At 40.0% G+C, this 14,750-nt stretch overlaps 3 protein-coding genes across 13 annotated transcripts in view; 1 reads left to right on the top strand and 2 right to left on the bottom strand.

The window, feature by feature from the left end:
* Nucleotides 1–1,585: 1,585 nt before the first annotated feature.
* Nucleotides 1,586–3,031, bottom strand: LOC128617733 (serine/threonine-protein kinase PRP4 homolog). Its single transcript, XM_053640912.1, has 2 exons — nucleotides 3,012–3,031; nucleotides 1,586–2,842 (listed from the first exon to the last, which is right to left on the bottom strand). The coding sequence occupies exons 1-2, from the start codon at nucleotides 3,029–3,031 to the stop codon at nucleotides 1,828–1,830; spliced, it is 1,035 nt and encodes a 344-aa protein (XP_053496887.1). The 3' UTR covers nucleotides 1,586–1,827.
* A 128-nt stretch (nucleotides 3,032–3,159) lies between these two features.
* adpgk (ADP-dependent glucokinase) lies at nucleotides 3,160–11,956 on the top strand. 2 transcript variants are annotated; one of them, XM_053641466.1, is made up of 8 exons: nucleotides 3,160–3,518; nucleotides 4,204–4,467; nucleotides 6,498–6,723; nucleotides 9,670–9,732; nucleotides 9,888–10,008; nucleotides 10,223–10,419; nucleotides 10,943–11,041; nucleotides 11,390–11,956. In XM_053641466.1, exons 2-8 carry the CDS (start codon nucleotides 4,235–4,237, stop codon nucleotides 11,954–11,956), a joined length of 1,506 nt encoding a protein of 501 aa, XP_053497441.1. In that variant the 5' UTR covers nucleotides 3,160–3,518; nucleotides 4,204–4,234. The 2 variants fall into 2 exon arrangements, with proteins under 2 accessions (XP_053497441.1, XP_053497440.1); XM_053641465.1 differs by having other exon boundaries at nucleotides 11,387–11,956.
* Nucleotides 11,891–14,750, bottom strand: part of bbs4 (Bardet-Biedl syndrome 4) — a 20,028-nt gene continuing 17,168 nt past the window's right edge. For 2 of the 10 annotated variants that reach the window (XR_008387672.1, XR_008387679.1), the window contains 2 exons: nucleotides 12,035–13,933; nucleotides 11,891–11,945 (listed from right to left, as the gene is read on the bottom strand). The gene's annotated coding sequence lies outside the window, so the exon portion shown is untranslated. Of the gene's footprint in view, nucleotides 13,960–14,750 lie in introns of all 10 variants that reach the window. The other 8 variants (XR_008387675.1, XR_008387674.1, XR_008387677.1 and 5 more) reach the window with 8 other exon arrangements.

Below are 14,750 nucleotides of genomic sequence, written 5' to 3'. Positions count from 1 at the left end.
ATAAGGACATCTAGCTTATGTCTACTTATGAGCACAAGGTGTAAATCATAGGTTAGGACATATCGAAGTTATATCATCCTTTACAATATAGCAAAGCTGTTTGGTGTGGTTTTAACATTCATTAAGATGTTTGTTGGCCTTTAAGTTGTGTCAGTACAACAAAATTAAGTCCAGACGCCAAGATATAAAGATAATTATGGTGTTGAATTCACTCTATGCAATTTAACTTCCTAGGTTTAGTTCCAATTAACCAAAAAAAAAAAAGAACATGTCTGATTGAGCCTAAAGTTAATGTGATCAGCTGTAAAGGATGGCAGTTTATACTAAACTCTGCAAGATTGCAAGAGGATCCTTCAGCCTAAATCAAGAGTATACCTTGTTCTACTTTAGTATTCTTATGGGCTCCGTGCACCATTGGAGTATTTTACAACCCATCTTGTGAATAACAGAGTGGCATATAGTTAATCCCAATAGGATTGGGAGCACAGTGGCTTAATGGGTAGCATGTTTGCCTCGGGGTCGGGGGCCTGAATCCCTCCTCCACCCTGTGTGCGCGGAGGTTGCATGTTCTCCCCGTGCTTATAGGGTTTTCTCCAGGTACTTCAGTTTCCTCCCCTAGTCCAAAGACGTGTGTTGTAGGTTGACTGGCATTTCCAAATTGTCCCTAGTGTGCGAATGGGTGTGTGATTGTGCCCTGGGATGAGTTAGCACCCCGTCCATAGTGCTCCCCCACCTTGTGCCCCAAGTTCCCTGGGATAGGCTCCAGGCTCCCCTGTGTAGGATAAGCGCTATGGAAAATGGATGAATCGATAATTATGTGGTCTTGTGCTATTAATAAGCTACTTTAACACATGAATTTCTTTCGAGGGGTCAATTAAATGCTATCTGTCATTTCATGCAGACACTATAGTACCGTGCATGTTCTCCATATGTCCATGTGGGTTTCCTCCAGGTTCTTCGGTTTCCTCCGTTGAGTAAGTAATGATTTATTATTAATGATTAATGATAGACACACCCTTCATAAACTCCTGTGCAGTTTAAGACGGTTACTTACTGCTGTATTTTAACAGAGATATAATAACACTGTAGATCAGTAGTTCTCAGTGTGCAGGATAAAACATAGCCAGGAGTTCAATGAAATTTTCATTAAGTTACCATACTGGAAATCGCAGCACACCATTTTCATTTTTCTTCATTGAGTTTGTTCATAACAGTGTGGTTTGGCTCCGCAACCAGTAATGAGCTGAACAGACTGTGACATATTGTCAGGTCGACTGAAAAGCTCATAGGAAGAAACCTGCCCTCCCTGTAATAACTATTCTCCTCCAGAAGCAAGAAGAGAGCAGAAAAAAATAATCACCAGCCCACTGCACCCAGGCCGCCACAACTCCTTCCCTACAGGCAGCGCATCAAATAAATGTGCGTCAAAATCCCCAGACATTGGAAAAGCTTCCTTCCACATGCAATCAGACTTACATGAACACTTGATTGCTTCAGAAACAAGATGACTTTTTCACTGAAAGCATTGGGTATTGTGTTCAAGATGCACTAACTTATGTGTGCAGTATTTATGTGTGCAGGATTCTGCTCTGTGTAATATTCTTCTTTTTTTGCTTACAGTGGAATAACTGTATGTAGCATCCACTTCTGTTCACAGCAAATGTTTTATTATCTGTGAACTATTATCATAGCAAATGTGTCATATTATTATATTACAGTGTTGTGGAATCAAGTTATGACTTTTGACACAAGACTTGTGCCTCGACTTTGACATCAGTAACTTTACTTGGACTTGTGCCCTTTTACTTAGAATGACTTGTTACATTCTCAGTGTATCACAAGAGTGATACATGACTCAAGTCTCAATACTGGACTTGTGATTGTCTTCATTTGGGACTTGACTTGTGTATTGTCTGTCGTGACTTGTGACTTGCCTATCTTGATTTGTGTCTTGACTTGTGTCTTGTCTGTCTTGATTTGGGACTTGACTTGTGTCTTGTCTGTCTTGATTTGGGACTTGACTTGTGTCTTGTCTGTCTTGATTTGGAACTTGACTTGTGTCTTGTCTGTCTCGACTTGTGTCTTGTCTGTCTCGACTTGGAACTTGACTTGTGTCTTGTCTGTCTTGACTTTTGACTTCACTTCTGACTTGCCTGTCTTGACTTGTGTCTTGTCTGTCTCGACTTGGAACTTGACTTGTGTCTTGTCTGTCTTGACTTTTGACTTCACTTCTGACTTGCCTGTCTTGACTTGTGTCTTGTCTGTCTCGACTTGGAACTTGGCTTGTGTCTTGTCTGTCTTGACTTTTGACTTGCCAGCCTTGACTTGGGACTTGACTAAAGTCTTGCCTGTCTTGACTTGACTTGTGACATGCCTGTCTTGACTTGTGTCTTGACTTGTGTCTTGACTTGTGTCTTGACTTGTGACTTGACTTGTGTCTTGACTTGTGTCTTGACTTGTGACTTGCATGTCTTGACTTGGGACTTGACTTGTGTCTTGTCTGTCTTGACTTTTGACTTGTCTCTCTCGACTTGGGACTTGACTTTTGTCTTGTCTGTCTTGACTTGTGTCTTGTCTGTCTCGACTTGGGACCTGACTTGTGCCTTGTCTGTCTTGACTTTTGACTTGACTTCTGTCTTGCCTGTCTTGACTTGTGACTTGACTTGTGACTTGACTTTTGACTTGCCAGTCTTGACTTGGGACTTGACACTTGTCTTGCCTGTCTTGACTTGACTTGTGACGTGCCTGTCTTGACTTGTGTCTTGACTTGTGTCTTGACTTGTGTCTTGACTTGTGACTTGACTTGTGACTTGACTTGTGACTTGCCTGTCTTGACTTGTGTCTTGTCACTTATCGGTCTTGCCCCACCTCTGTTATATTACCAATGTTATCCATCTAACTGTAACATGCAATGTCTGTAAGAACAAGAGCTCAACAACAAATTCTTTGTATTTTCTAGTACACTTGACCAATAAATCTCGATCATCAAACTTATCACACGTATCATTTACCTCCTTAACCTAATAGCCATTTTAGCTGGAACTGAACCAGTTTAATCCAAATCTCAAAAACTCAGAATACAAGAAGGCTTATAAACAATGTCAAATGTCATTCCAATGTCAAGTTGGAAGTCATATGCTCTGTTGGTGGAAGGTTCAGAAATAGAAAGCGCTCTAGACACAATATTATTGTACACATTTTAAATAAAGTCTATGAAATGAATGTGTACCGACTGAGGGGTATACTGCAATTCGTTTCACACAGATATAAAGTGGTACAAGCATGCCTACACCGCTAATGAACTGGTGAACTGGTTGAGTTGACTTCCTTTAGAAAGCGATGATGCTATTCAGCAACCCGCAGTACTGCGGTAAATGAGCGGAAATTGCGTATCTCCCTCAGTAACCCAGTCTCCCTACGCAGAAACACTAAAGTCCTTCCGCGTTTCAGACGTGGCGCCGGAGCTCATTCAGCAGCCAGCTTCATTCACAGCCCTGGCTTTCATACTCATCTCTCAGGTTAGTCTGCACTGCATTTATCCCCGACTCAGAAACACGTCTTCGTCATCGTACTTTATTGCTGTTTTATTGTAAGATAGATGCATTTGTTAGCTAGTTAGCCAAACGTCAAGCTAACGCTAGCTCTCTGTATGGGGCTGAATGTAGGGTATGTGAGTAGAGAGGCAGCTAGTCAGCTTGTTTACTCATTAGGGAGAACTTGATATACAGGGAAGTCATGGCAATACTGCACAGTTTGAATAGGTATTTTGTTAACTAGCAAGCTTCACTAAACACTAAACACATAGTTGGGTATTGTGCCAGAACCATGTTGGACTGCTTGTAAGGTCAAGTGTTTATTTAGATCTCTTTATTGATGACTGATCACCAAAACAAACACACTCCACCATTTTTAAGTTGCATCAGATCCAGTGGTGATTAAAATCACTTAAAACGAAAAGAAGTTACTTTCAATCACTTTGGTAGGTTGCTAGACAATGAATACAACCACTTTCTTAAACAACAACAACAACAACAACTGTTTTGGTGGTTTAATAATTCCAGTTAGTGAACAGTGAAGTTCCCTTTTGTGTTCTCTGTATTCAGGTATACAAGAGAGTCTGTACAAGTCTCTGCTTTCTGTGTGGATACAACCCTTTATGAATAACCGTGTTGTGTCGTGTTGTGTTTGTATGTGTATGTTTAGCTGGTTGTGTTCCAGACCCTTTGCTTGAACCATGTGGAAGAAGGCTGCTCTAGTGGCATTGCTGGCCCTTGCAGTAGGTTACCTCTATCACACAAACCCCAAGCTTCAGGAGCGTGTGGTACGTCTCATCACCCAGTCCATCCCTCAGTCACTACTGTCCTCACAGCATGAACGTAGTACTCCAAACCTGGAAGAGACCATCTCCCGAGCCTGGGACGCCCTCATCACTGCACCCGCAAGGCAATGGGGTCGAATCGCTGTCGGGTAAGTCTCTGTGTAAATATATATATTTACACACTACTAGTCAAAAGTTTTAGGACACTCGACTGAAATGTTTCTCATGATCTTTATAAAAAGCTTTTGATCTGAAGGCGTGTGATTAAATGTTTGAAATCGGTGTCGCAGACAAAAATATAATCGTGCTGACATATTCATTTCTTTCATTAGAAAACTAACATTTTATTTACAAAAAAAAACATCTTTATTTAAACGGAGCGAAATATTCCGGAAAGCAGCCGATAAGAGTCCGGCGTCCGTGTGAACTCCTTTAATACTGTTTTAAAAGCATCTCTGGCGAAATTCCTCAAGAAATCGGTCGAGAAAATGCCAAGAATACATTTCTGGAAATGTACTAGGCAAAAAGGGCGTCTACTTTGAAGATGCTAAAATATTAAATTATTTTGATTTATTTTGTAATTTTTTAAATTTTTTTTATCACAACATAATTCCCATAATTCCATTTGTGTTACTCCAGAGTTTTGATGACTTTATTATTATTCTACAATGTGGGGAAAATAAAGTATGAGTGTGTCTAAACTTTTGCTTGGTAGTGTAAGTAAACACACACACACACACACACACACACACACACTTGTGATATGGAACCACATGACAAATGGCGCCTTTTCACCTCTTCCTGAGAACGACAGCCAATAAACCGAAAGTCACTTTATCTGTGCTTGAAGTATTTTATTTAAAAAAAAAAAAAAAAAGCATGTTTTTGTTATTGCTATTTCAGTACATGAGGCTCTTAAAATAGGCATCAGAAATCATGAACACAGTGATGCATGCATGTTTTGTTTATACACAAGCATTTCCCTCCATTTTTATATTTAGAGATCAAATGGCTGGTTTTATATACGTACTGTAGCTAACTCAGTAAAACCGTCACAACCGGAAGTAAACTAACCGTAGGAACGCCCACTAGTGACCAGCGCAGTACGAGTTGAGTGAAAAATCACTACAAAGTAAACTGCTGTTCGAAAAGAAAGAAAGAAAGAAAGAAAGAAAAAGCATGAGATATTGGGTAGCTCCAACAAAGTTTGGCGTTCGTCTACTGAAAACATGGGTCAGGTCTTTCTAAGTGGCAGCACACGGAATGTTGCGTTATGAATATGGCATCTTGGAACTTTCTGGGGAAGCAATGGAGTGATGTAGAACCTTGATACGTTTTATTCACAGATGATTCTGTCTTTTTGAACAAGTCACTAAGCGGGTTCTGCGTTTCTCACTACCACTTCCTTTCGTTCAATTTTTGCTGATGGGCTTCTCGATTAACCACGTTTGCACTCTCTGACTCAAGACTGACTGACTCAATCAGCAGCAGAACGGTTAATACCTAATTAATTCATCAAAAAAAGTGTAGACCGATGCACTCCATTTCCATACATATCTGTAACATATAGTGGTGCTTGAAAGTTTGTGAACCCTTTAGAGATTTCTATATATCTGCATAAACGGGACCTAAAACATCATCAGATTTTCACAGAAGTCCTAAAAGTAGACAAAGAGAACCCTGTTAAACAAACGAGACATAAATATTATATTCGGTCATTTATTTATTGAGGGAAATGTTCCAATATTACATATCTGTGAGTGGGTAAAAGTATGTGAAGTGCTAGGATTAGCAGTTTAATTTGAAGGAAGAAATTAGAGGCAGGTGTTTTCAATCAGTGGGATGACGATCAGGTGTGATTGAGTGCCTTGTTTTATTTAAAGAACAGGGATCTATCGGAGTTCTTATAGGACTTGTGTGAAAATCTGATGATGTTTTAGGTCACGTTTATGCAGAGAGAGAGAGAGAGAGAGAGTTCTAAAGGGTTCACAAACTTTCAAGCACCACTGTAGATATCAACCGGAAATTTTATGATGCTTTACGTTGTGTTTTTAAAACATCCGTTAATTGTGTAAGTTCTAACCGTTTCAACTGGCTCAAGTAACTGAAAAGAGAAAAAGCTCAAAACTTTTCGCCTAGGAACAACGACTCAGCGCTGATCTCTGGTTTCCTTCCTCAGGGTAAATGCCTGTATTGACGTAGTGGTGTCAGGCGTCAGCTTGCTCCAGGCTTTGGCTCTTGACCCGGGATCCGGACATGACCACGACGTGTTGCACTCCAAAGAGGACCTAAAAGAGGCCTTTATTCACTACATGGAAAGAGGAGCAGCCGCAGAGCGTTTCTTCTCGGATAAAGAAGTCTTCCAAAGGATCGCAAGGGCCGCTGCTGAATATCCTGGCGCTCAGGTACGGTGTGTTGGCTTTAGGGTTGAGTTGTTGTTGTTGGTGTTGCCTTGAATGTGTAGCCAGTGATTTCGGCAGAGGTTAGCAGAAGCTGGCTGGATTTGCAATTTAAATTCCAAACAAATAAAGCCACTTCCTTGTCCTAGTGGATTGGATCATTTGTTTTCTGCGACATCTGAACAGATTATTATTTGTTTTTATTAATATCTGCCAGAATGTGAGGAGAACTTTGCCAAAGTGCGCTGACTGAAAAAATATCCGATCCACCAAATAACAGTACAGTCATACCGGGTCTACTAGCAGTACTGTAATTAGCTTTTGAAGGGCCTTTTGATCTAATAAGAGCATAACCCAAGTGTATGCCTTGTTTTAGATGAGGCTGATTACAGGCCTATATGAAGAAGAAGAATCCAGGAAGTAACTGCAGTGCAGAATAGTGGCTAGTAGAAAAACATAAGCGTAGTACGTGAAGTTTTCAGAGTAAGAGCTGTTCATCAGCTATGACTGTAGTACAGTGCAAGGATGTGGCTTTGTTTTGCTTCTGGATGGTGATTATGGACATTTTTTAAAACTCATTACATAGAGTAGTCAGGGCTCAACATGAATCGAAAACCAAACTACTCCAGCTGATTAAACTAGGTCTCCTTTCACTGTACTGTTAGTAGCGTACTTCTGGTTGATTTTAGCTTAATTGGAAAATAGATAGCAGAATCTATATTGTTGCAGGATGGTGTGGTTTTTATGCATAATACATTGCATAAGGCTTCGAACGAAAATAAATATGCTTCTCAGAATCAAATATAAAGAAATGTGTGAGCACAAACATTAGTCTGAAAGATATTCTTGATCGCTGACAGCAGTAATTACAAACCCTTATTACGCAGAAACTGGACTGCATTCGGTAACTGCACAAAGAAACACTGCATGTTCTGGTTCTCCAGTGCGAAACACAAATACTTGTATGGTGTGTGTGTGTGTATATATATAAGTACAGCTGAACCCTGTACCCATTAAACATGTTAGGGACCTGTAAAGAAAGTGCTCCCTCAGTAGAGTTGACAGTTTAAATATTGAATGAAGGCTGAGTCCAGGGAGGATTGAGTTTCTGTGTCAGATTTAATTCTGCTTAGTTGACAGTAATTAATATTTTCAGCAGCAGACTCGAGTCATGCTCGCTCTTGCATTACTCCATACGTATGTTTTGTTTTGGCTCACCCGTGACCTCTTCAGCTTTGAAGCTTCAAGTCAGTTTTTCACAGTGCATTCTGGTCACGGGTAATAAGATACAGTCCCCTCTGAAAGTATTGGAACAGCAAGGCCGATTCGTTTCTCTTTTTTTTATGCTATACATCGAAGACATTTGGGTTTGAGATCAAAAGACGAATATGAGACGATAGATCAGAATTCCAGCGTTCATTTCCTGATTATTTTATATTATATGGGTGCGTTAAACAACCTAGAACATGCCTTTGGTGGCAGTACACCATACCTCCAAGTATTGGAACAGATAAGTCTTAAAGCGCACCTATTATGGTTTTGAAACGTACCTAATTTTGTTTTAAAGCTCTCATACAGTAGATTTACATGCATCAAAGATCAAAAAAAGACTTTAACGTACGCATAATTTAAACTGCAGCATTACCCCCTCCCCCCCTCCCCCCTCCCCCATTGTCACAAACGACTCGTTCATTGATCCGTTATAAAGGATTCATTCTGAACTCCTCCTTTCAGAGAGCATACTCAGCTCTGATTGGTCAGATGTTCCAGTCTGTTGTGATTGGTCTACCGCTGTCAGCGTGTTTCAAAAAGGAAACGCCCACTACCGTAACGAGTTTCTGCTCCGTCTGTCAGCGAGCAGCCGATGAAGACCAGAAGCGGGGCTTTTTGTTACAAACCTACGTAGGTTAGTACAGGAAGTAAAGTCTGGAATCACTAACGACTCGTTTCAGCTGTTCAGAATCGGTTCCTTCTTTTAGGAGTCGATAACTCCGTCTGTCGTGCAGTTTGATTTTTGAAACTTTGCAGACTTTTTACATTCACAAACAGCTACGTGTATAACACACTACATGAAAGGAAATATTTGAAAAACCGTAATGGGTACACTTTAAAGTAAATAACACTTAATATTTGGTTGCATATCCCTTGCCTGCAATAACTGCGTCAAGCCTGTGACTCATTGGCATCACCAAATTAGTGAGCCCATTCCAGCCTTGCAAGCCCAAGCCATGACACTACCTCCACCGTGTTTGACTTGTATAATTTGAATCATGAGTACGTTTCTGTCATCAACTGCTGTTGTTTTCCTTGTTCCATGTCTGGTTGTTAGTACACCAGTGCTTTCTTTCTCTTTCAAGACAGTCCAAATTGTTGCATTGGCTATGCTCAATGCTTATGCAATGGCTCTGATCGATTTTTATTATTTTTTTTTTTTCTCGTTTCTCGGCTTCAAAATGGCTTGCTTTTCTCCCATAGGCAGTTCCCTGGTCTTCGTGTTGATTTATCCTTTTTTTTTTTTTTTTTTTCTTTTTAAGCAACAAATGCAGTCTTCACAGGTGAAACCCAGGACTCACACCGAGTAGACAATCAGAGCTATTCTTTAAACAGTCAATTTAACAGGGCACATCTGGGCAACAAGAAACACCTGTTAGTCACATGTTCCTATATTTTTGATCACTTGAAAAAATACGTGGGTTCAAACAAAAGTCCAGTATTTTGCCAGTTTTTAAAAAGTTGTTTAACACATCTAGATGTAACTATCAGGAAATTAAAGCTGAACTTCTGATCTATCGTGTCATGTTCATTGTTTGATCTCAAACCCAAATATCTTCAATGTCTAGCAAAAAAATAAATAAAATTTGCTGTTCCAATACTTTCAGAAGGGACTGTATACCTATGGGTGATGGAGGATATTTCATAATCATTGGTTTCTCAATTTCCTGTCTCCTATAGGTGTATGTGGGAGGAAATGCCGCTCTGATTGGCCAGAAACTCGCCTCTTACCCAGAGCTGGTGGTGAGTACATATCCGCATCTCTGTAGATTATCTGTCTGCAATGAATCATAGACAGTGTAGCGTGTATACATCTACTGACTGCCGGTTCTTGTTCACGCATTAAGACATACCTCATGGGTACAGCACCATTTGTTTGTTTATTGGTTTTCCCTTAGGTTCTTTTGTGTGGCCCTATTGGGCCTAAGCTGCATGAATTGCTGGATGAACAGATAGTTGTTCCACCACAATCACTTCAGGAGACTGATGAGTATCACCTCATCCTTGAGTATAAGGCAGGTCAGGACAGATTCCTCTTTCCCTGTATAAGCACGACCATACAAGAAGTCTACTAGACATAATGTGCGAGTGTTTGTCTCATTAAAAACTAACAGTTTTTGGAAACCTGTTTATTTTTAAAATGAACGTATAAGATGTGTTATTACCAGAATGATGGTCTTGTTAACCAGACTGTAAAAGCTAAAGTCAGCTCTGTGTCTGTGTGTGTGTTTAGGAGAGCAGTGGGGATCGAGTCAGGCCCCTCAAGCCAATCGCTTCATCTTCTCTCATGACGTGTCCAATGGGGAGATGAGCACTTTGGAGACCTTTGTGGCAAGTCTAGAGGAGTTTCAGCCCGGGCTGGTGGTGCTGTCTGGACTCCACATGATGGAGGGAATGGGGCGTAAGCTTTGGGAGGACAGACTCAAAGAGGTGTGCTGTACGTTTGAACTACGCAGGATTTACAATACACTGTTTATATTATTGTAATCAGCCACCCATAAAGTATTTGTCATTTCTGTGAGCTGATATATTATTATTATATATATTATTATTTATATATATATCTATTTTTATAAGGCTTAGCTAATGCTAGTTTCTGGGTATTGCCTCTGCCAATCTTTTTTAGATGTGAGTGAGACTTGCATCAAGTAAGTACACCTGTGTTTCAGACAGTGGTCAAGCCAGCCTCGATAGAACCTTGATAGAGTGCACGAACTGTATGTGGGTGTGTGTGTATACCCTTCGGATGGCTATGCTACCGGATTTAGCCCATGGCCCTTTTTTTCACGTGCCATAACGCTTCCTTCTGATTAACTATTAACTAGGCAGTCTGCGAGGCAGTTAGGTTCACACTCTCTCAAACTTCGTGCTCTGTATGCTAATACCGCTGGTGCTGCCGGCTAGTGTGTAAGAAAAACATACTGATCTTAAAAAGTAACTGAATCTCTTACAGTTTGCGGTTGCCCTCTCTGACGTTCGCAATGAGGCGCCCGTCCATCTGGAGCTGGCCAGTATGACTGATCGAGATTACATGAGCATCATCACCAGGGAGGTAAATGTATATGTTTAACACATGTTCTCTTCTAGTCCTTATTCCATACTAAGGGCTAGACAAAATTCTCTTCATCATTTAAACTTAAATATATTTTTCAAGAAAGCAGAGTTGAGGAAGTTTAGACCACCATACTTTATACTGTTTGTAATAACAGATGGTTTAATATTATGCCTTTTTATCTTATGATTAAAGGTCTTATTGCAGGGTCTGCATTACATTTGTACGGTGTAAACATGGATACTGAAGTTTCATAACATATTGACTTAATGGAGCTTTATTGGATAACCTTCTGTAGCTGAAAAGTGTGTGTACCACATTCAATACTGTGTGCTCTTTCGTTAGCAGGTCTTGCCTTTGGTGGACTCGATCGGCCTGAACGAGCAGGAGTTGCTCTTCCTGTCTCAGGCTGCTGGAGGTCCTCACTCTGACCTCCGCTCGTGGAACGGCGTTCCTGACGTGGGCCGCGTCTCTGATATCCTCCTCTGGATCCTAGATCAGTATGGCCGAGCCGACCTGCACTCTGAAGCCCATCTGACCCGCATCCACTTCCACACACTCGCTTATCATGTGCTGGCCACGGTTGACGGCCACTGGGGGAACCAGCGTGGAGCCGTAGCGGCCGGGGCTCGCATTGCCAGCGCTCAGGCTTGCGGATTACGAGCTGTGGACGTCAGTAAGGTGGAGCTGAAGGCTCCGCTCAGCTTCTACAGCTCTTTCTCAGAACCGAAACAGGGCTTAGTTTTGGACCCGTTCAATCCGGTGACGGTGTGGCGAAGGGGGAACGTGTCCTTCCATCTCAGTCCAGTACTCGTATGCAAACAGCCGCTGCGGACAGTAGGGTTGGGGGACGCGATCTCAGCAGAAGGACTCCTCTACTCGGAGATTGTGCCCCAGCTGCAGTCTGATGAGTGAAAGTGAACTTTATTTGTTTGTTATTTTAAGGTATTTAGAGTCCCTGAGGTCCAATAACAATGTCTTAAAAACACTTACTTTCCTTACTCTTGGTCCTCTCTACAGTGCCGCTAAGCATCTAACCAGCTGTATAGATGTTCCTGTAGGTGCTCTTCCAGTCACTTAGACCTTAATGTGAACAGTGAGAAATTGAGGAAGAGAGGATGTTTTTCATGGGTACAGGAAAGAGACTTTATCCTTACTTTGTCTTCTTGTGCGAACTCGGTGCGTAGTCTTCAATCCGTTTGGTGAGTACTGTACTTAGTCTTACTTGAGACTGTATTATTGCACTGAGTAGAAAATGCTGTTTTGTTTTTTTCTCCTCCAGACCATTGACTTTTCATTGACTACTATGACCGTGACCTACTTATTAACAGGAAACATGAGCTGCTATGAAATGAAAATAAAAATGGCTTGAGAATCCTACAGGCACCCAATGAAATCAAATGCCTTAACCAAAACCAAAATCTAACCAAAACCTTTATGCGAATAAAATACGAATATACCCCCCGCCCCTCCCCCAACAAAAAAAACTAAAACTATGCTTCTATATGGGTTTCTGGACTTGTTTAACCCTCCTATTATGTTATGGGTCAATTTGACCCATTTCCACATTTGAGATGTCTGAAATACTCTTTTAATCTTCTCTTTGGAATTCTTTGACTTTTCCTCACTTACATATATGCAAATATTTCTTCTTATGGCTTGTCTCAAACAAGCCATAATAAAGGTTTACTGTTTTAAGCTGTTGTTTGCTGGGTTTTTTTGGTGTGTATTTAATTAAACTGTTTAAGTCATTTGGCCCATAACATAATGGATGTTATGGGCCAAATAATAATAGGAGGCCAACATAATAGGAGGGATAACTTAATGAATCTATTACTGGTATTTAAAACTATCTAATTCTCGCATACGTCACAAGTTTTGACACCCTTACCCATGGAAGGGTTTTTAGTATTTTATAATAATAATCAGTCCCTACAGGATTTTGTGGAAATTAGTTTTTTTGTTTTGTTTTGATTGTCGTGGCCAAAAAGATTTTGCTGCGTCGTTTTTCAAAACTTGCGATGGAATTTGGAGAGGTTTTTTTTTTTTTTTGGCGGAAAACTACTTCTGAATTGGCGAAATTGCAATTCCACTAAACTGTTTAGCACGGTGTTTCGCAGTGATGTTTGTCGGTAAATGAGACCTTTTAGCTGCATTCATGTTCGACGCACGTGAATCAAAGAGGACTTTGGCTGAATGCGCACACGACGCATCTTGGCCCGAATCTGCGGGAATTTTGACAAATTGCAAGCTCCTAGGAATATTGTGGAGTTCGCTTGATTTTGCAATCCAGGGTTTCAGAATGGACTGAATAATAATAATAATAATAATTATTATTATTATTATTATTATTAAGATTCAATTCCTAACAGTATTCCTTATGAAGCTTTGCACATACGTGCCCCTTTCTTAACCAGCTTAATGAGGGAGCTTTTCCCGAAAAGACCAAGCTCCAAGCTCCTTCTCCTAAAATTGACTTGTCTGTGGAAACAATATAATTTTAAGTAAAATCTACTTAAAAATACATGTTGATTCTGAAATTTATACATGGGCATTAACTCCACTATGTACAACTGTCTTAAAAATTTCAGCTGTATGCTTTCATCAGAATGTCTTTAAAACAATGAAAAGTAGATATATTTGGTCCAATGTGTCCAAAACTTTTGACTGATAGTATAGGTCAAAACATACATTTTTTTGGTTACTGAAATTGTGTATTGTAATTTGCACCTACCTGAACGGCAATACACAAGCTTATAGAAATGCCGGACATCTTAGTGTTCTGCTTCGTAGAATATTTGTAAGAACACCAGCACTCACTTCATCCTCAGCATGTTTTAGATCATTTTACTCACTTAAGAAAACAAATCCTGCCTCTTCTATGCTGAATGGCTGAAAGGATGTAAGGGAACATTTTCCTACTTATTTAGTCATGTCTTGTACTATTCCTACTTTGATAGAGCAGAAATCAAATCATGTCTGTACATATATAGTGTTGAAATGATTTAGTAGCTTGGTGAGATTGTGAAATTGTAAAAAAAAAAAGTTTTTAAACATCCTGCCATTAGCAACTGACGGTCGGTTTAGTTCGTTGTTTTGATGGTTCAGAGGTCATAAAGCTGCTACTGTAAGCAAACAGACATAATTCTAAGACTATATGATAACTGTTTCTAATCTGGACTGATGATTGCCAAAAGCTGCACATATCATTGAACTATAAATTTGGTTTTATGCAAATATATGTTTTCTTTATTTTAAGGCTTTCTTCTCCTTTAAAGAAAAAGGCGTGTCTTCAGCAGCTCCGTTTCTGCAGTTAACATGTCATATTTACATTTTATGCTTTCTTTCTGTCTTTTGCTCTGTATTTTGACACTTGTTTTTGTTTCTTTAAAATGACTCCATATTAGGGTGCCGTATAGAGCATTTAATTGAGAATAGTTAGTTTGTACAAATTATGCAAAAGGACATTAAGGTAACAGGACTATTTAGGTTAAGGTTTAGGTTTTAATTATATTTTTATAGCAATAAAATATTCTGTTGATCCAAAATGTACTGTCTTGATGTTATTTATTTATAGAAATATTCTTGAAGAAATTGATAGTGATTGGGTAGATTATAGACTAGTTTAAACTGCAATGGGGGTGGGGCGGGGGATGCAAACAGCAGAACTCGTTTATTTCTCACCAAGCTCAGATACAGTATATGGAAA

The sequence above is a fragment of the Ictalurus furcatus genome, chromosome 14 (genome assembly GCF_023375685.1).
Source record: "Ictalurus furcatus strain D&B chromosome 14, Billie_1.0, whole genome shotgun sequence".
Classification (NCBI taxonomy): Eukaryota; Metazoa; Chordata; class Actinopteri; order Siluriformes; family Ictaluridae; genus Ictalurus; species Ictalurus furcatus.
This window is presented reverse-complemented; position numbering and strand designations above follow the sequence as displayed.

What these genes read in the sequence shown, in the direction of transcription:
- LOC128617733 (XM_053640912.1), bottom strand. Translation starts at nt 3,031, where the DNA reads ATGGCTATTAGGTTAAGGAG. An exon ending in ATGGCTATTAGGTTAAGGAG is followed by an intron (nt 2,843 to 3,011) that starts GTAAATGATACG and finishes ATAAGTGACAAG; the next exon opens with ACACAAGTCAAGACAGGCAA.
- adpgk (XM_053641465.1), top strand. Translation starts at nt 4,235, where the DNA reads ATGTGGAAGAAGGCTGCTCTAGTGGCATTGCTGGCCCTTGCAGTAGGT. An exon ending in GGGAGGACAGACTCAAAGAG is followed by an intron (nt 10,420 to 10,942) that starts GTGTGCTGTACG and finishes AATCTCTTACAG; the next exon opens with TTTGCGGTTGCCCTCTCTGA. An exon ending in TGAGCATCATCACCAGGGAG is followed by an intron (nt 11,042 to 11,386) that starts GTAAATGTATAT and finishes CTCTTTCGTTAG; the next exon opens with CAGGTCTTGCCTTTGGTGGA.